This window comes from Salvelinus namaycush, unplaced genomic scaffold (genome assembly GCF_016432855.1).
Source record: "Salvelinus namaycush isolate Seneca unplaced genomic scaffold, SaNama_1.0 Scaffold2883, whole genome shotgun sequence".
Classification (NCBI taxonomy): Eukaryota; Metazoa; Chordata; class Actinopteri; order Salmoniformes; family Salmonidae; genus Salvelinus; species Salvelinus namaycush.
In genome coordinates this window covers 10,565-31,854 of record NW_024059767.1, presented here as the reverse complement: position 1 = coordinate 31,854, position 21,290 = coordinate 10,565, and the positions used below count along the sequence as shown (strand labels likewise).

General features: G+C 46.8%; 1 protein-coding gene across 1 annotated transcript; it reads right to left on the bottom strand.

Moving 5' to 3' along the window:
• Positions 1-1,334: 1,334 nt before the first annotated feature.
• On the bottom strand, positions 1,335-20,151 carry LOC120039650 (SH3 and multiple ankyrin repeat domains protein 3-like; the record flags this gene model as incomplete). Its single annotated transcript, XM_038985058.1, has 9 exons — positions 1,335-1,401; positions 1,504-1,581; positions 10,395-10,511; positions 13,335-13,502; positions 13,836-13,987; positions 14,117-14,225; positions 14,317-14,388; positions 17,845-18,048; positions 19,930-20,151. Coding segments are annotated over 9 exons (1,189 nt in total), but the record flags the coding sequence as incomplete, so codon positions are not given.
• Positions 20,152-21,290: the final 1,139 nt, after the last annotated feature.

Here is a 21,290-nt window from a genome sequence, read left to right as displayed (position 1 = left end):
GGGTTAGGGTTCCACACATCCACATGGTTAAACACAGACACTAACACACAGAGAAGGGTTAGGGTTCCACACATCCACATGGTTAAACACAGACACTAACACACAGAGAAGGGTTAGGGTTCCACACATCCACATGGTTAAACACAGACACTAACACACAGAGAAGGGTTAGGGTTCCACACATCCACATGGTTAAACACAGACACTAACACACAGAGAAGGGTTAGGGTTCCACACATCCACATGGTTAAACACAGACACTAACACACAGAGAAGGGTTAGGGTTCCACACATCCACATGGTTAAACACAGACACTAACACACAGAGAAGGGTTAGGGTTCCACACATCCACATGGTTAAACACAGACACTAACACACAGAGAAGGGTTAGGGTTCCACACATCCACATGGTTAAACACAGACACTAACACACAGAGAAGGGTTAGGGTTCCACACATCCACATGGTTAAACACAGACACTAACACACAGAGAAGGGTTAGGGTTCCACACATCCACATGGTTAAACACAGACACTAACACACAGAGAAGGGTTAGGGTTCCACACATCCACATGGTTAAACACAGACACTAACACACAGAGAAGGGTTAGGGTTCCACACATCCACATGGTTAAACACAGACACTAACACACAGAGAAGGGTTAGGGTTCCACACATCCACATGGTTAAACACAGACACTAACACACAGAGAAGGGTTAGGGTTCCACACATCCACATGGTTAAACACAGACACTAACACACAGAGAATGGGTAGGGTTCCACACATCCACATGGTTAAACAAAGACACTAACACACAGAGAAGGGGTAGGGTTCCACACATCCACATGGTTAAACACAGACACTAACACACAGAGAAGGGTTAGGGTTCCACTCATCCACATGGTTAAACACAGACACTAACACACAGAGAAGGGTTAGGGTTCCACACATCCACATGGTTAAACACAGACACTAACACACAGAGAAGGGTTAGGGTTCCACACATCCACATGGTTAAACACAGACACTAACACACAGAGAAGGGTTAGGGTTCCACTCATCCACATGGTTAAACACAGACACTAACACACAGAGAAGGGTTAGGGTTCCACACATCCACATGGTTAAACACAGACACTAACACACAGAGAAGGGTTAGGGTTCCACACATCCACATGGTTATACAGAGACACTAACACACAGAGAAGGGGTAGGGTTCCACACATCCACATGGTTAAACACAGACACTAACACACAGAGAAGGGCTAGGGTTCCACACATCCACATGGTTAAACACAGACACTAACACACAGGGTCCAGGATGGACTCACCTACGTCTGAGGCCTTATGTATCTTAATGATCTCTGCCAGGTCAAAATTCCCAGCAATGATGGCCACCTACACACACACACATATACCTTTCTATCTTGATCCACAGTGAACCATTGTCAGAAACAAGCATTACCAAATCACACTGCATTCTGTGTTGTAGTTCATTACCTGAAAAGCTGTTTGGTTGTTGTAGTTCTTAATGTCTTTATTTGTTCCTCTGAACAGCAGAACTCTGGCACAGCCGTCCTGAGAAAGGAAACATCACACCCAGTCACAGCCCTGCTTACCTGGTGGTATAGACCACACAGGTGTAGTGTTACCTGGTGGTATAGACCACAGGTGTAGTGTTACCTGGTGGTATAGACCACAGGTGTAGTGTTACCTGGTGGTATAGACCACACAGGTGTAGTGTTACCTGGTGGTATAGACCACACAGGTGTAGTGTTACCTGGTGGTATAGACCACACAGGTGTAGTGTTACCTGGTGGTATAGACCACACAGGTGTAGTGTTACCTGGTTGTATAGACCACACAGGTGTAGTGTTACCTGGTGGTATAGACCCCACAGGTGTAGTGTTACCTGGTGGTATAGACCACAGGTGTAGTGTTTCCTGGTGGTATAGACCACAGGTGTAGTGTTACCTGGTTGTATAGACCACACAGGTGCAGGGCAGTGTTACCTGGTGGTATAGACCACAGGTGTAGTGTTACCTGGTGGTATAGACCACAGGTGTAGTGTTACCTGGTGGTATAGACCACAGGTGTAGTGTTACCTGGTGGTATAGACCACACAGGTGTAGTGTTACCTGGTGGTATAGACCACACAGGTGTAGTGTTACCTGGTGGTATAGACCACACAGGTGTAGTGTTACCTGGTGGTATAGACCACACAGGTGTAGTGTTACCTGGTTGTATAGACCACACAGGTGTAGTGTTACCTGGTGGTATAGACCCCACAGGTGTAGTGTTACCTGGTGGTATAGACCACAGGTGTAGTGTTTCCTGGTGGTATAGACCACAGGTGTAGTGTTACCTGGTTGTATAGACCACACAGGTGCAGGGCAGTGTTACCTGGTGGTATAGACCACAGGTGTAGTGTTACCTGGTGGTATAGACCACAGGTGTAGTGTTACCTGGTGGTATAGACCACAGGTGTAGTGTTACCTGGTGGTATAGACCACAGGTGTAGTGTTACCTGGTGGTATAGACCACAGGTGTAGTGTTACCTGGTGGTATAGACCACACAGGTGTAGTGTTACCTGGTTGTATAGACCACACAGGTGTAGTGTTACCTGGTTGTATAGACCACAGGTGTGGTGTTACCTGGTGGTATAGACCACAGGTGTAGTGTTACCTGGTGGTATAGACCACAGGTGTAGTGTTACCTGGTGGTATAGACCACAGGTGTAGTGTTACCTGGTGGTATAGACCACAGGTGTAGTGTTACCTGGTGGTATAGACCACAGGTGTAGTGTTACCTGGTGGTATAGACCACAGGTGTAGTGTTACCTGGTGGTATAGACCACAGGTGTAGTGTTACCTGGTGGTATAGACCACAAAGGTGTAGTGTTACCTGGTGGTATAGACCACACAGGTGTAGTGTTACCTGGTGGTATAGACCACACAGGTGTAGTGTTACCTGGTGGTATAGACCACACAGGTGTAGTGTTACCTGGTTGTATAGACCACACAGGTGTAGTGTTACCTGGTGGTATAGACCCCACAGGTGTAGTGTTACCTGGTGGTATAGACCACAGGTGTAGTGTTTCCTGGTGGTATAGACCACAGGTGTAGTGTTACCTGGTTGTATAGACCACACAGGTGCAGGGCAGTGTTACCTGGTGGTATAGACCACAGGTGTAGTGTTACCTGGTGGTATAGACCACAGGTGTAGTGTTACCTGGTGGTATAGACCACAGGTGTAGTGTTACCTGGTGGTATAGACCACAGGTGTAGTGGTACCTGGTGGTATAGACCACAAAGGTGTAGTGTTACCTGGTGGTATAGACCACACAGGTGTAGTGTTACCTGGTGGTATAGACCACAGGTGTAGTGTTACCTGGTGGTATAGACCACAGGTGTAGTGTTACCTGGTTGTATAGACCACACAGGTGCAGGGCAGTGTTACCTGGTGGTATAGACCACAGGTGTAGTGTTACCTGGTTGTATAGACCACACAGGTGTAGTGTTACCTGGTTGTATAGACCACACAGGTGTAGTGTTACTTGGTTGTATAGACCAAAGGTGTAGTGTTACCTGGTTGTATAGACCACAGGTGTAGTGTTACCTGGTGGTATAGACCACACAGGTGTAGTATTACCTGGTTGTATAGACCACACAGGTGTAGTGTTACTTGGTTGTATAGACCACACAGGTGCAGTGTTAACTGGTTGTATAGACCACAGGTGTAGTGGTACCTGGTTGTATAGACCACAGGTGTAGTGTTACCTGGTTGTATAGACCACAGGTGTAGTGTTACCTGGTGGTATAGACCACACAGGTGTAGTGTTACCTGGTTGTATAGACCACACAGGTGTAGTGTTACTTGGTTGTATAGACCACACAGGTGTAGTGTTACTTGGTTGTATAGACCACAGGTGTAGTGTTACCTGGTGGTATAGACCACAGGTGTAGTGTTACCTAGTGTTACCTGGTGGTATAGACCACACAGGTGTAGTGTTACCTGGTTGTATAGACCACAGGTGTATTGTTACCTGGTTGTATAGACCACACAGGTGTAGTGTTACCTGGTTGTATAGACCACAGGTGTAGTGGTACCTGGTGGTATAGACCACAGGTGTAGTGTTACCTGGTTGTATAGACCACAGGTGTAGTGTTACTTGGTTGTATAGACCACAGGTGTAGTGGTACCTGGTGGTATAGACCACAGGTGTAGTGTTACCTGGTGGTATAGACCACAGGTGTAGTGTTACCTGGTTGTATAGACCACAGGTGTAGTGTTACCTGGTGGTATAGACCACAGGTGTAGTGTTACCTGGTTGTATAGACCACAGGTGTAGTGTTACCTGGTGGTATAGACCACACAGGTGTAGTGTTACCTGGTGGTATAGACCACAGGTGTAGTGTTACCTGGTTGTATAGACCACACAGGTGTAGTGTTACCTGGTGGTATAGACCACAGGTGTAGTGTTACCTGGTTGTATAGACCACACAGGTGTAGTGTTACCTGGTGGTATAGACCACAGGTGTAGTGTTACCTGGTTGTATAGACCACAGGTGTAGTGTTACCTGGTGGTATAGACCACAGGTGTAGTGTTACCTGGTTGTATAGACTACAGGTGTAGTGTTACCTGGTTGTATAGACCACAGGTGTAGTGTTACCTGGTTGTATAGACCACAGGTGTAGTGTTACCTGGTTGTATAGACCACACAGGTGCAGGGCAGTGTTACCTGGTTGTATAGACTACAGGTGTAGTGGTACCTGGTTGTAAAGACCATAGGTGTAGTGGTACCTGGTTGTATAGACCACACAGGTGTAGTGTTACCTGGTTGTAAAGACCATAGGTGTAGTGGTACCTGGTTGTATAGACCATAGGTGTAGTGGTACCTGGTTGTATAGACCACACAGGTGTAGTGTTACCTGGTGGTATAGACCACACAGGTGTAGTGTTACCTGGTTGTATAGACCACACAGGTGTAGTGTTACCTGGTTGTATAGACCACACAGGTGTAGTGTTACTTGGTTGTATAGACCACAGGTGTAGTGTTACCTGGTTGTATAGACCACACAGGTGTAGTGTTACTTGGTTGTATAGACCACAGGTGTAGTGTTACCTGGTTGTATAGACCACACAGGTGTAGTGTTACTTGGTTGTATAGACCACAGGTGTAGTGTTACCTGGTGGTATAGACCACAGGTGTAGTGTTACCTGGTTGTATAGACCACACAGGTGTAGTGTTACCTGGTTGTATAGACCACAGGTGTAGTGTTACCTGGTGGTATAGACCACAGGTGTAGTGTTACCTGGTTGTATAGACCACACAGGTGTAGTGTTACCTGGTGGTATAGACCACACAGGTGTAGTGTTAACTGGTTGTATAGACCACAGGTGCAGTGTTACCTGGTTGTATAGACCACAGGTGTAGTGTTACCTGGTTGTATAGACCACACAGGTGTAGTGTTACCTGGTTGTATAGACCACACAGGTGTAGTGTTACCTGGTGGTATAGACCACACAGGTGTAGTGTTACCTGGTTGTATAGACCACACAGGTGTAGTGTTACCTGGTTGTATAGACCACAGGTGTAGTGTTACCTGGTTGTATAGACCACACAGGTGTAGTGTTACCTGGTTGTATAGACCACAGGTGTAGTGTTACCTGGTGGTATAGACCACACAGGTGTAGTGTTACCTGGTTGTATAGACCACACAGGTGTAGTGTTACCTGGTTGTATAGACCACACAGGTGTAGTGTTAACTGGTTGTATAGACCACACAGGTGTAGTGTTACCTGGTTGTATAGACCACAGGTGTAGTGGTACCTGGTTGTATAGACCACAGGTGTAGTGTTACCTGGTGGTATAGACCACAGGTGTAGTGGTACCTGGTTGTATAGACCACACAGGTGTAGTGTTACCTGGTGGTATAGACCACAGGTGTAGTGTTACCTGGTTGTATAGACCACAGGTGTAGTGTTCCCTGGTTGTATAGACCACACAGGTGTAGTGTTACCTGGTGGTATAGACCACACAGGTGTAGTGTTACCTGGTTGTATAGACCACAGGTGTAGTGTTCCCTGGTTGTATAGACCACACAGGTGTAGTGTTACCTGGTTGTATAGACCACACAGGTGTAGTGTTACCTGGTGGTATAGACCACACAGGTGTAGTGTTACCTGGTGGTATAGACCACACAGGTGTAGTGTTACCTGGTGGTATAGACCACAGGTGTAGTGTTACCTGGTGGTATAGACCACAGGTGTAGTGTTACCTGGTGGTATAGACCACAGGTGTAGTGTTACCTGGTTGTATAGACCACACAGGTGTAGTGTTACCTGGTTGTATAGACCACAGGTGTAGTGTTACCTGGTTGTATAGACCACAGGTGTAGTGTTACCTGGTTGTATAGACCACACAGGTGTAGTGTTACCTGGTTGTATAGACTACAGGTGTAGTGTTACCTGGTTGTATAGACCACACAGGTGTAGTGTTACCTGGTTGTATAGACCACACAGGTGTAGTGTTACCTGGTTGTATAGACCACACAGGTGTAGTGTTACCTGGTGGTATAGACCACAGGTGTAGTGTTACCTGGTGGTATAGACCACAGGTGTAGTGTTACCTGGTTGTATAGACCACACAGGTGTAGTGTTACCTGGTGGTATAGACCACAGGTGTAGTGTTACCTGGTTGTATAGACCACACAGGTATAGTGTTACCTGGTTGTATAGACCACAGGTGTAGTGTTACCTGGTGGTATAGACCACAGGTGTAGTGTTACCTGGTTGTATAGACCACACAGGTGTAGTGTTACCTGGTTGTATAGACCACAGGTGTAGTGGTACCTGGTTGTATAGACCACAGGTATATTGTTACCTGGTGGTATAGACCACAGGTGTAGTGTTACTTGGTTGTATAGACCACAGGTGTAGTGTTACCTGGTTGTATAGACCACAGGTGTAGTGTTACCTGGTTGTATAGACCACACAGGTGTAGTGTTACCTGGTTGTATAGACCACAGGTGTAGTGTTACCTGGTGGTATAGACCACAGGTGTAGTGTTACCTGGTTGTATAGACCACAGGTGTAGTGTTACCTGGTGGTATAGACCACAGGTGTAGTGTTACCTGGTTGTATAGACCACAGGTGTAGTGTTACCTGGTGGTATAGACCACACAGGTGTAGTGTTACCTGGTGGTATAGACCACACAGGTGTAGTGTTACCTGGTTGTATAGACCACACAGGTGTAGTGTTACCTGGTTGTATAGACCACAGGTGTAGTGTTACCTGGTGGTATAGACCACAGGTGTAGTGTTACCTGGTTGTATAGACCACAGGTGTAGTGTTACCTGGTGGTATAGACCACAGGTGTAGCGTTACCTGGTGGTATAGACCACAGGTGTAGTGGTACCTGGTGGTATAGACCACAGGTGTAGTGTTACCTGGTTGTATAGACCACACAGGTGTAGTGTTACCTGGTTGTATAGACCACAGGTGTAGTGGTACCTGGTTGTATAGACCACAGGTGTATTGTTACCTGGTGGTATAGACCACAGGTGTAGTGTTACCTGGTGGTATAGACCACAGGTGTAGTGGTACCTGGTGGTATAGACCACACAGGTGTAGTGTTACCTGGTTGTATAGACCACAGGTGTAGTGTTACCTGGTTGTATAGACCACAGGTGTAGTGTTACCTGGTGGTATAGACCACAGGTGTAGTGGTACCTGGTTGTATAGACCATAGGTGTAGTGGTACCTGGTGGTATAGACCACAGGTGTAGTGTTACCTGGTGGTATAGACCACACAGGTGTAGTGTTACCTGGTTGTATAGACCACAGGTGTAGTGTTACCTGGTGGTATAGACCACAGGTGTAGTGTTACCTGGTTGTATAGACCACACAGGTGTATTGTTACCTGGTGGTATAGACCACAGGTGTAGTGTTACCTGGTTGTATAGACCACAGGTGTAGTGTTACCTGGTGGTATAGACCACACAGGTGTAGTGTTACCTGGTGGTATAGACCACACAGGTGTAGTGTTACCTGGTTGTATAGACCACACAGGTGTAGTGTTACCTGGTGGTATAGACCACACAGGTGTAGTGTTACCTGGTTGTATAGACCACACAGGTGTAGTGTTACCTGGTGGTATAGACCACACAGGTGTAGTGTTACCTGGTGGTATAGACCACACAGGTGTAGTGTTAACTGGTGGTATAGACCACAGGTGTAGTGTTACCTGGTGGTATAGACCACAGGTGTAGTGGTACCTGGTTGTATAGACCACACAGGTGTAGTGTTACCTGGTGGTATAGACCACAGGTGTAGTGTTACCTGGTTGTATAGACCACACAGGTGTAGTGTTACCTGGTGGTATAGACCACAGGTGTAGTGTTACCTGGTGGTATAGACCACAGGTGTAGTGTTACCTGGTTGTATAGACCACACAGGTGTAGTGTTACCTGGTTGTATAGACCACACAGGTGTAGTGTTACCTGGTGGTATAGACCACACAGGTGTAGTGTTACCTGGTTGTATAGACCACAGGTGTAGTGGTACCTGGTGGTATAGACCACACAGGTGTAGTGTTACCTGGTTGTATAGACCACAGGTGTAGTGTTTCCTGGTGGTATAGACCACACAGGTGTAGTGTTACCTGGTTGTATAGACCACAGGTGTAGTGTTACCTGGTGGTATAGACCACACAGGTGTAGTGTTACCTGGTTGTATAGACCACAGGTGTAGTGTTACCTGGTGGTATAGACCACACAGGTGTAGTGTTACCTGGTTGTATAGACCACAGGTGTAGTGTTACCTGGTTGTATAGACTACAGGTGTAGTGTTACCTGGTTGTATAGACCACAGGTGTAGTGTTACCTGGTTGTATAGACCACAGGTGTAGTGTTACCTGGTTGTATAGACCACACAGGTGTAGTGTTACCTGGTGGTATAGACCACAGGTGTAGTGTTACCTGGTTGTATAGACCACACAGGTGTAGTGTTACCTGGTTGTATAGACCACAGGTGTAGTGTTACCTGGTTGTATAGACCACAGGTGTAGTGTTACCTGGTTGTATAGACCACAGGTGTAGTGTTACCTGGTTGTATAGACCACACAGGTGTAGTGTTAACTGGTGGTATAGACCACAGGTGTAGTGTTACCTGGTTGTATAGACCACACAGGTGTAGTGTTACCTGGTGGTATAGACCACACAGGTGTAGTGGTACCTGGTTGTATAGACCACACAGGTGTAGTGTTACCTGGTTGTATAGACCACAGGTGTAGTGTTACCTGGTTGTATAGACCACACAGGTGTAGTGTTACCTGGTTGTATAGACCACACAGGTGTAGTGTTACCTGGTTGTATAGACCACACAGGTGCAGTGCAGTGTTACCTGGTGGTATAGACCACAGGTGTAGTGTTACCTGGTTGTATAGACCACACAGGTGTAGTGTTACCTGGTGGTATAGACCACAGGTGTAGTGTTACCTGGTTGTATAGACCACAGGTGTAGTGTTACCTGGTGGTATAGACCACAGGTGTAGTGGTACCTGGTTGTATAGACCACACAGGTGTAGTGTTACCTGGTGGTATAGACCACACAGGTGTAGTGTTACCTGGTGGTATAGACCACACAGGTGTAGTGTTACCTGGTGGTATAGACCACAGGTGTAGTGTTACCTGGTGGTATAGACCACAGGTGTAGTGTTACCTGGTGGTATAGACCACAGGTGTAGTGTTACCTGGTGGTATAGACCACAGGTGTAGTGTTACCTGGTTGTATAGACCACACAGGTGCAGGGCAGTGTTACCTGGTTGTATAGACCACACAGGTGCAGGGCAGTGTTACCTGGTTGTATAGACCACAGGTGTAGTGTTACCTGGTGGTATAGACCACACAGGTGTAGTGTTACCTGGTGGTATAGACCACAGGTGTAGTGTTACCTGGTTGTATAGACCACACAGGTGCAGGGCAGTGTTACCTGGTTGTATAGACCACACAGGTGCAGGGCAGTGTTACCTGGTTGTATAGACCACACAGGTGCAGGGCAGTGTTACCTGGTTGTATAGACCACACAGGTGCAGGGCAGTGTTCCCTGGTTGTATAGACCACACAGGTGTAGTGTTACCTGGTTGTATAGACCACACAGGTGCAGGGCAGTGTTACCTGGTTGTATAGACCACACAGGTGCAGGGCAGTGTTCCCTGGTTGTATAGACCACACAGGTGTAGTGTTACCTGGTTGTATAGACCACACAGGTGCAGGGCAGTGTTACCTGGTTGTATAGACCACAGGTGTAGTGTTACCTGGTTGTATAGACCACACAGGTGCAGGGCAGTGTTACCTGGTGGTATAGACCACAGGTGTAGTGTTACCTGGTTGTATAGACCACACAGGTGCAGGGCAGTGTTCCCTGAGGCATTCTGGGAGCTCATGTCGGCTCCGTAAAACAGCAGATGTTCCAGGTGCTGCACGTTACCATGACGACATGCCTGGAGAGAAACAACATGTCACATAGATGATCTAATCTTCCCATGTTGGTGTAGACAACAGGGTGGCAATGCCTTTTGATAGATTCTTCAGGAGTTTGACAATGAGGTCCTTTACCTTCTTCCCCAGAGTCAGATGAACTAGCGGGTACCATTTGTATGTCTCTGCGTGAGGTTTGACAATGAGGTCCTTTACCTCCTTCCCCAGAGTCAGATGAACTAGCGGGTACCATTTGTATGTCTCTGCGTGAGGTTTGACAATGAGGTCCTTTACCTCCTTCCCCAGAGTCAGATGAACTAGCGGGTACCATTTGTATGTCTCTGCGTGAGGTTTGACAATGAGGTCCTTTACCTCCTTCCCCAGAGTCAGATGAACTAGCGGGTACCATTTGTATGTCTCTGCGTGAGGTTTGACAATGAGGTCCTTTACCTCCTTCCCCAGAGTCAGATGAACTAGCGGGTACCATTTGTATGTCTCTGCGTGAGGTTTGACAATGAGGTCCTTTACCTCCTTCCCCAGAGTCAGATGAACTAGCGGGTACCATTTGTATGTCTCTGCGTGAGGTTTGACAATGAGGTCCTTTACCTCCTTCCCCAGAGTCAGATGAACTATAGCGGGTACCATTTGTATGTCTCTGCGTGAGGTTTGACAATGAGGTCCTTTACCTCCTTCCCCAGAGTCAGATGAACTAGCGGGTACCATTTGTATGTCTCTGCGTGAGGTTTGACAATGAGGTCCTTTACCTTCTTCCCCAGAGTCAGATGAACTAGCGGGTACCATTTGTATGTCTCTGCGTGAGGTTTGACAATGAGGTCCTTTACCTCCTTCCCCAGAGTCAGATGAACTATGACCAGAGTAAATATTCCTAATTCATGTTGTTACTCCTATGACCAGAGAAAGGTAAATATTCCTAATTCATGTTGTTACTCCTATGACTAGAGAAAGGAAAATATTCCTAATTCATGTTGTTACTCCTATGACCAGAGAAAGGTATATATTCCTAATTCAACAAAAGAATATAAAAAGTAAATTGAAAATGTTTACTTTGTTAAAACTTCTTATGGCTGCAATCCCGTTAACGGGATCGATATGACAACAGCCAGTGAAACTGCAGGGCGCCAAATTCAAACAACAGAAATCTCATAATTAAAATTCCTCAAGCATACAAGTATTTCACACCATTTTAAAGATACACTTATTGTTAATCCCACCACAGTGTCTGATTTCAAAAAGGCTTTACAGCGAAAGCAGCACAAACGATTATGTTAGGTCACCGCAAAATCACAGAAAAACACAGCCATTTTTCCAGCCAAAGACAGGAGTCACAAAAAGCAGAAATAGAGATAAAATGAATCACTAACCTTTGATGATCTTCATCAGATGGCACTCATAAGACTTCATGTTACACAATACATATATGTTTTGTTCGATAAAGTTCATATTTATATGCAAAAAATGCCTCCAAATTATCCGGAGAAATTGCAGAGAGCCACGTCAAATAACATAAATACTCATCATAAACTTTGATGAAAGATACATGTTTTACATAGAATTAAAGATACACTTGTTCTTATTAATGCAACCGCTGTGTCAGATTTCAAAAAGCTTTACGGGAAAACACAATATTCAATCATCTGAGAACAGCGTTCAGCCACAAAAGGAAGCCATACAGTTACCCGCCAAATTGTGCAGTCAACAAAACTCATAAATAGCATTATAAATCTTCACTTACCTTTGCTGATCTTCGTCGGAATGCACTCGCAGGACTCCCACTTCCACATGAAATGTTCGTTTTGTTCGGTAATGTCCATCATTTATGTCCAAATAGCTATTTTTGTTAGCGTGTTTGGTAAACAAATCCAAAGTCAGGAAGCACATTCACTAAAAGCTGACGAAATGTCAAAAAGTTCCGTAACAGTCAGTAGAAACATGTCAAACGATGTATTGAATCAATCTTTAGAATGTTTTTAACATAAATCTTCAGTAGCGTTCCAACCGGAGAATTACATTGACTTCAGATGTGCGATGGAACAGAGCTCCCTCTCATGTGAACGTGCATGGTCAGAGCATGGTCAGAGCATGGTCAGAGCATGGTCAAAGCATGGTCAAAGCATGGTCAAAGCATGGTCAAAGCATGGTCAGAGCATGGTCAGTGCATGGTCAGAGCATGGTCAAAGCATGGTCAGAGCATGGTCAGCTCATGGTCAGAGCATGGTCAGCTCATGGTCAGAGCATGAACAGCTCATGGTCAAAGCATGGTCAGAGCATGGTAGACCTGACTCATTCCTGTCTCCTTCGGCCCCACTTCACAGTAGAGGCATCAGACAAGGTTCTACAGACTGTTGACATCTAGTGGAAGCCGTAGGAAGTGCAAACTGATCCATATTCCACTGTGTATTCGATAGGCGATGAGTTGAAAATCGACCAACCTCAGATTTCCCACTTCCTGTTTGGATTTCTTCTCAGGTTTTTGCCTGCCATATGAGTTCTGTTATACTCACAAACATCATGCAAACAGTTTTATAAACTTCCAAGTGTTTTCTATCCAATACTAATAATAATATGCATATATTAGCAATTGGGACTGAGGAGCAGGCAGTTTACTCTGGGCACCTCTGGGCACCTTTCATCCAAGCTACTCAATACTGCCCCTACAGCCATAAGAAGCTAAGTTTTCTGAAAACAAACGAATTACAAACTAGTCAAGTGTATCTGAAAACAAACTGAAAGAAAATGAATTTCAAATGAAAATCTGAACTAATAGAACTAAAATGTCATATAAAAACACAAAACTATAATAACCTTGGTGTGTATGTGTGTGTTACCTGGTGTATCTCCTGCCAGCCATTCTCGTCGGTGCTGCCTATGACAGCGTGTTCATGTAGCAGCAGTTCACAGCAGTACGGGTCTCCCCCCACCATGGCACAGTGGTACAAAGGAGTTAACCCACGACTGTCCCTATAGTCTGGAGATGCACCCAGGGCCAACACAGTCTGCAACACACACACACATTACGCTTAAAACAGAAACACACAGGGGTGTGTATGCATGTGTGTGTGCGTACTCACTGTGAGTGCTGTGTGTGTGTGTGCGTACTCACTGTGAGTGCTGTGTGTGTGTGTGTGTGTGTGTGCGTACTCACTGTGAGTGCTGTGTGTGTGTGTGTGTGTGTGTGTGTGTGTGTGTGTGTGTGTGTGTGTGTGTGTGTGTGTGTGTGTGTGTGTGTGTGTGTGTGTGTGTGTGTGCGTACTCACTGTGAGTGCTGTGTGTGTGTGCGTACTCACTGTGAGTGCTGTGTGTGTGTGTGTGTGTGTGTGCGTACTCACTGTGAGTGCTGTGTGGTTCTTAGAGAGAACAGCTCTGTGTAGCGCTGTGATTCCGTCTCTCGTCCTGAAGTCCAGGTGAGCTCCTCCACTCCTCAGCACTGTAATCAGCTCTGCACTGCCCTCGAGCTGAACCGCCAGGGTTAGGGGGCATTCTATACACACATTCAGATAGAGAAACACTGAGGCTTAGTCGTGAGGGATAGATATCACTCACTTTCAGACACACTGAGTGTGTGGTTGTGCATGTGTGTGTGTGTGCGTGTGTGTGTGTGTTTCCTCACCTCCTGTGTCTGCATCGTGAAAATTAGGATCAAGACCTTTCTCCAAGAACCTGGAGACTTTGTCAACGCTAAGCTGGTAAACATACTCCATGAACTTCTTTAGGTTGGCCTGAGAGACAGAGAAAGGGAGAGCGAGAGTAGGGCTGGCACATACGTGTGTGTGTGTGTGTGTTTGTGTGTGTGTGTGTGTGTGGCCTTACCTTGGTATGGAGCTTTGCTAGCTGCTTGTCGTCCACATAGCTCTGAGTGTAAACACGCCTCTTATAGCGAAACTACAATCACACACACACACACACACACACACACACACACACACACACACACACACACACACACACACACACACACACACACACACACACACACACACACACAAAGTTAAAACAATTTTACAGTTTCAACATTTATCATTTTTGGTTGGGTGTATGTATGATGTAGGGTGTATGTATGGAATAGGGTGTAGGTTGTAGGGTGTATCTATGGTATAGGGTGTAGTGTGTAGGTGGTATGTATGGAATAGGGTGATGGGGGGGGTAGAGAGTACCTCTAGGTAGGGAATAGGGGTGATGGGGTAGAGGGTACCTCTAGATAGGGAATAGAGGTGATGGTGTAGAGGGTACCTCTAGATAGGGAATAGGGGTGATGGGGTAGAGGGTACCTCTAGGTAGGGAATAGGGGTGATGGGGTAGGGGGTACCTCTAGGTAGGGAATAGGGGTGATGGGGTAGAGGGTACCTCTAGATAGGGAATAGGGGTGATGGGGTAGAGGGTACCTCTAGATAGGGAATAGGGGTGATGGGGTAGAGGGTACCTCTAGATAGGGAATAGGGGTGATGGGGTAGAGGGTACCTCTAGATAGGGAATAGGGGTGATGGGGTAGAGGGTACCTCTAAATAGGGAATAGGGGTGATGGGGGGTAGAGGGTACCTCTAGATAGGGAATAGGGGTGATGGGGTAGAGGGTACCTCTAGATAGGGAATAGGGGTGATGGGGTAGAGGGTACCTCTAAATAGGGAATAGGGGTGATGGGGTAGAGGGTACCTCTAGATAGGGAATAGGGGTGATGGGGTAGAGGGTACCTCTAGATAGGGAATAGGGGTGATGGGGTAGAGGGTACTTCTAGATAGGGAATAGGGGTGATGGGGTAGAGGGTACTTCTAGATAGGGAATAGGGGTGATGGGGTAGAGGGTACCTCTAGATAGGGAATAGGGGTGATGGGGTAGAGGGTACCTCTAGATAGGGAATAGGGGTGATGGGGGTAGAGGGTACCTCTAGATAGGGAATAGGGGTGATGGGGTAGAGGGTACCTCTAGGTAGGGAATAGGGGTGATGGGGTTGAGGGTACCTCTAGATAGGGAATAGGGGTGATGGGGTTGAGGGTACCTCTAGATAGGGAATAGGGGTGATGGGGTAGAGGGTACCTATAGATAGGGAATAGGGGTGATGGGGTAGAGGGTACCTCTAGATAGGGAATAGGGTGATGGGGTAGAGGGTACCTCTAGATAGGGAATAGGGTCGATGGGGTAGAGGGTACCTCTAGATAGGGAATAGGGGTGATGGGGGGTAGAGGGTAGAGGGTACTTCTAGGTAGGGAATAGGGGTGATGGGGTAGAGGGTACTTCTAGATAGGGAATAGGGGTGATGGGGTAGAGGGTACTTCTAGATAGGGAATAGGGTGATGGGGGTAGAGGGTAGAGGGTACTTCTAGGTAGGGAATAGGGGTGATGGGGTAGAGGGTACCTCTAGATAGGGAATAGGGGTGATGGGGTAGAGGGTACTTCTAGATAGGGAATAGGGGTGATGGTGTAGAGGGTACCTCTAGGTAGGGAATAGGGTGATGGTGTAGAGGGGTTGAGGGTACCTCTAGATAAGGAATAGGGTGATGGGGGGTAGAGGGTACCTCTAGATAGGGAATAGGGGTGATGGGGGGTAGAGGGTACCTCTAGATAGGGAATAGGGGTGATGGGGTAGAGGGTACCTCTAGATAGAGAATAGGGGTGATGGGGTAGAGGGTACCTCTAGATAGGGAATAGGGTGATGGGGGTAGAGGGTACCTCTAGGTAGGGAATAGGGGTGATGGGGTAGAGGGTACCTCTAGGTAGGGAATAGGGGTGATGGTGTAGAGGGTACCTCTAGATAGGGAATAGGGGTGATGGGGGGTAGAGGGTACCTCTAGATAGGGAATAGGGGTGATGGTGTAGAGGGTACCTCTAGATAGGGAATAGGGTGATGATGTAGAGGGGTTGAGGGTACCTCTAGGTAGGGAATAGGGGTGATGGTGTAGAGGGTACCTCTAGATAGGGAATAGGGGTGATGGTGTAGAGGGTACCTCTAGGTAGGGAATAGGGGTGATGGTGTAGAGGGTACCTCTAGGTAGGGAATAGGGGTGATGGGTAGAGGGTACCTCTAGATAGGGAATAGGGGTGATGGGGGGTAGAGGGTACCTCTAGATAGGGAATAGGGGTGATGGGGGGTAGAGGGTACCTCTAGATAGGGAATAGGGGTGATGGGGGGTAGAGGGTACCTCTAGATAGGGAATAGGGGTGATGGGGGGTAGAGGGTACCTCTAGATAGGGAATAGGGGTGATGGGGTAGAGGGTACCTCTAGGTAGGGAATAGGGGTGATGGGGTAGAGGGTACCTCTAGATAGGGAATAGGGTGATGGGGGGTAGAGGGTACCTCTAGATAGGGAATAGGGGTGATGGGGTAGAGGGTACCTCTAGATAGGGAATAGGGGTGATGGTGTAGAGGGTACCTCTAGATAGGGAATAGGGGTGATGGGGGGGGTAGAGGGTACCTCTAGATAGGGAATAGGGTGATGGTGTAGAGGGTACCTCTAGATAGAGAATAGGGTGATGGGGTAGAGGGTACCTCTAGATAGGGAATAGGGGTGATGGGGTAGAGGGTACCTCTAGATAGGGAATAGGGGTGATGGGGTAGAGGGTACCTCTAGATAGGGAATAGGGGTGATGGGGTAGAGGGTACCTCTAGATAGAGAATAGGGTGATGGGGTAGAGGGTACCTCTAGATAGGGAATAGGGGTGATGGGGGGGTAGAGGGTACCTCTAGGTAGGGAATAGGGTGATGGGGTAGAGGGTACCTCTAGATAGGGAATATGGGTGATGGGGTAGAGGGTACCTCTAGATAGGGAATAGGGTGATGGGGTAGAGGGTACCTCTAGATAGGGAATAGGGGTGATGGTGTAGAGGGTACCTCTAGATAGGGAATAGGGTGATGGGGGTAGAGGGTACCTCTAGATAGGGAATAGGGTGATGGGGGTAGAGGGTACCTCTAGATAGGGAATAGGGGTGATGGGGTAGAGGGTACCTCTAGGTAGGGAATAGGGGTGATGGGGGGTAGAGGGCAGAGGGTACTTCTAGATAGAGAATAGGGGTGATGGTGTAGAGGGTACCTCTAGGTAGGGAATAGGGGTGATGGGGTAGAGGGGTAGAGGGTACCTCTAGGTAGGGAATATGGGTGATGGGGTAGAGGGTACCTCTAGATAGGGAATAGGGTGATGGGGTAGAGGGTACCTCTAGATAGGGAATAGGGGTGATGGGGGTTAGAGGGTACCTCTAGATAGGGCATAGGGGTGATGGGGGGTAGAGGGTACCTCTAGATAGGGAATAGGGGTGATGGGGGGTAGAGGGTACCTCTAGATAGGGAATAGGGGTGATGGGGTAGAGGGTACCTCTAGATAAGGAATAGGGTGATGGGGTAGAGGGTACCTCTAAATAGGGAATAGGGGTGATGGGGGGTAGAGGGTAGTCTTTCAACAGTCGTTCCTCGTCTAGGAACTTCCCAGCTCGTCCGTTGAAGGCCGGTTGGAACAGCCCGTAGTTCAGAACATCAGTCAGACTCTGTGTTAGAGTCACTAACACATGCTGTTTACTGCTCCACACCGCTGCCTCGGGATCCAACCGCAGACACTTCTACACACACAAAGAAAATAGGATTTGCCACATGCGCCCAATACAACAGGTGTAGACCTTACAGTGAAATACTTACTTACATGCCCTTAACCAACAATGCCGTTTTAAGAAAATTAAGTGTTAAGTAGAAAATAGATAAGTAAAAAATAAAATAAAACAGGCAGGATGCTCTCGATGGTGCAGCTGTAGAACCTTCTGAGGATCTGAGGACCCATGCCAAATCTTTTCAGTCTAGTGAGGGGGTTTTGTTGTGCCCTCTTCACGACTGTCTTGGTGTGTTTGGAACATGATAGTTTGTTGATGATGTGGACACCAAGGAACTTGAAGCTCTCAACCTGCTCCACTGCAGCCCCATCGATGAGAATGGGGGCGTGCTGGACCTCCTTTTCCTGTAGTCCACAATCATCTCCTTTGTCTTGATCACGTTGAGAGAGAGGTTGTTGTCCTGGCACCACAGGGCCAGGTCTCTGACCTCCTCCCTATAGGCTGTCTCATCGTTGTCGGTGATAAGGCCTACCCCTGTTGTGTCATCGACAAACTTAATGATGGTGTTGGAGTCGTACCTGGCCATGCAGTAATGAGTTTAAAGGAGGGGATTGAGCACGCACCCCTGAGGGGCACCCGTTTTGAGGATCAGCATTGCGGATGTGTTGTTACCTACCCTCACCACCTGGGGGCGGCCCGTCAGGGTTTCTCCGAAAATGCCATCGGAAGAATCCCGGAACATATTCCAGTCTGTGCAAAACAGTCCTGTAGCTTAGCGTCTGCGTCATCTGACCACTTCTTTATTGAACGAGTAACTGGTGATTCCTGCTTTAGTATTTACTTGTAAGCAGGAATCAGGAGGATAGAATTATGGTCTAGAGTTTTTCAGCCAGCTGTATGTTATTCATGTCAGCCACGACTCGGTGAAACATAAGATATTACAGTTAATGTCCTGTTGCTAGGATATTTGTGATCGTAGCTCATCTATTTTGTTATCCAATGATTGTACGTTGGCTATGTCACGTATGCTCCCCCTCTCTGGCGCTCAAGGTCACCAGGCTGCTTATCATTACGCACACCTGCCACCATCGTTACGTGTATCAACGCTTCATCGGACTCAACTGGACTCCATCACGTTATTAAGTACTCCCCCTATATCTGTCACTTCCTTCTTTCCCGAGTCAGCATTAATGTCATTTTGTTCGCCATGTCCAGACGCTGTCCGTGTTTTGTCCGTTATTTATTAAATGTTCACTCCCTGTACTTGCTTCTCGTCTCCCAGCGTCTGTCCTCACAGGCTAATAGGTAGAGGCAGATTACCCATCGAATCCTTACAAGGCACCCCGACCTCCGCCCCCGATATCCCTGTCTCTTTCTCCTGCGAATGACGAGGATGAGGGCCTTGTCAGGTGTCTGAAGTAAACCCTTCAAGTCCAACTCATTAAAGAAAACATCTTTGTCCAGTACGAGGTGAGTAATCGCTGTCCTGATATCCAGAAGCTCTTTCCGTCATAAGAGACGGTGGCAGAAACACAATCGATTACAAATAACACAAAAACACACAGTGGCACAATTGGTTAAGAGCCCGTAAAACGGCAGCCATCTCCTTCGGCGCCATTCTTCACACACCTGTGAATTTATCAATCAATTTCTTAGGTAAGAGTTTCCGTGTGTGTGTGTGTGTGTGTGTGTGTGTGTGTGTGTGTGTGTGTGTGTGTGTGTGTGTGTGTGTGTGTGTGTGTGTGTGTGTGTGTGTGTGTGTGTGTGTGTGTGTGTGTGTGTGTGTGTGTGTGTGTGTGTGTGTGTGTGTGTGTGTGTGTGTGTGTGTGTGTGTGTGTGTGTGTGTGTGTGTGTGTGTGTGTGCGTGTGCGTGTGCGTGTGCGTGTGCGTGTGTACCGTCTGCTGCAGGTCAGGGATGCCAATACGGATGACGATGCTGTTTCCGGAGCCGTCGTCAGGAGGATCTGGGGAGGAAGTCCTCCCGTCGTCCCTGGCGAGGGCGGAACCTGGCTGGTTGCCATTGGTAGCGGCTGGTTGCCGGGGATGATCAGGGGGGTCATGCTTAGCGTTGGCAGCCGGACTCAGAGGCATGGGGTCACTCACTGTCCAGTCACAGCCCTACACACACACAAAGGAATCAACAGGAGTCTACACCTGTTGTATTCGGCGCATGGGACTTATAACATTTGATTTGATTAGCTGTTGCCAACACTGCTACACAGTATAGTATTAGTACTCATCATAATAGTAAAATAATAAAGGATCAACAATGACACAGAATGTACTAAAGTGAAGAGAGAGACATACAGAGAGAGAGAGAGAGAGAGAACAAGAGAGAGAGAGGCACCCAGCTAGCACATTTGGTTCTTTGGAAGTTGTGGGAGCGTACTTTTTTGGTTTCCCATTGTTTCTAGAAACGAAGCCTTAAGTAACCTGACCGGGGAAATGGAACGTTTTTTAAACGTTCTGAGAACAGAAGTGAAAATGTTCCCTGTTCTGGCAAAGCTGAATAAACTGTTCATTTTAGTCTATTGAAACAGACCCCATTTCAAAGGAAACAAGCACTCAGGTGTGGCCAATTAGTGGCGAAGCCAGCACACCAGAACACACTTAACAAGATAGAGGATAGAGAGGGTTTTGTTGATTCTGAGAATGGAATCGATATGTTTTTAAATAAAATATGTAAAATGTTACTAATGTTTTCTTGTGTGTTTTTGGGGAACATTTTTCTTAATGTTCTGAGAACATGACTTTAAAAAGAACAATGACAAAACGTCAGTTGTTAATTTGAGAAGGATCCTGCCAGAACAGCAGTGGTGGGAAAAGTACCCAACTGTCATACAGGAGTAAAAATAAAGATACATTAAATAAATAAATAAAGATACATTAATAGAAAATGACTCAAGTAAAAGTAAAAGTCACACAGTAAAATACTACCTGAGTAAAAGTCTAAAAGTACTTGGTTTTAAATATAGCTAAGTATCTAAACTAAATGTAATTGTTCAAATATACTTAAGAATTAAAAATAAAACTATAAATCGTTTCAAATTCCTTATATTATACAAACCAGACGGCATCATTGTCTAAAAGAACAGATAGCCAGGGACACACTCCAACACTCAGACATCATTACAGATAGCCAGGGGAACACTCCAACACTCAGACATCATTACAGATAGCCAGGGGCACACTCCAACACTCAGACATCATTACAGATAGCCAGGGGAAAACTCCAACACTCAGATATCATTACAGAT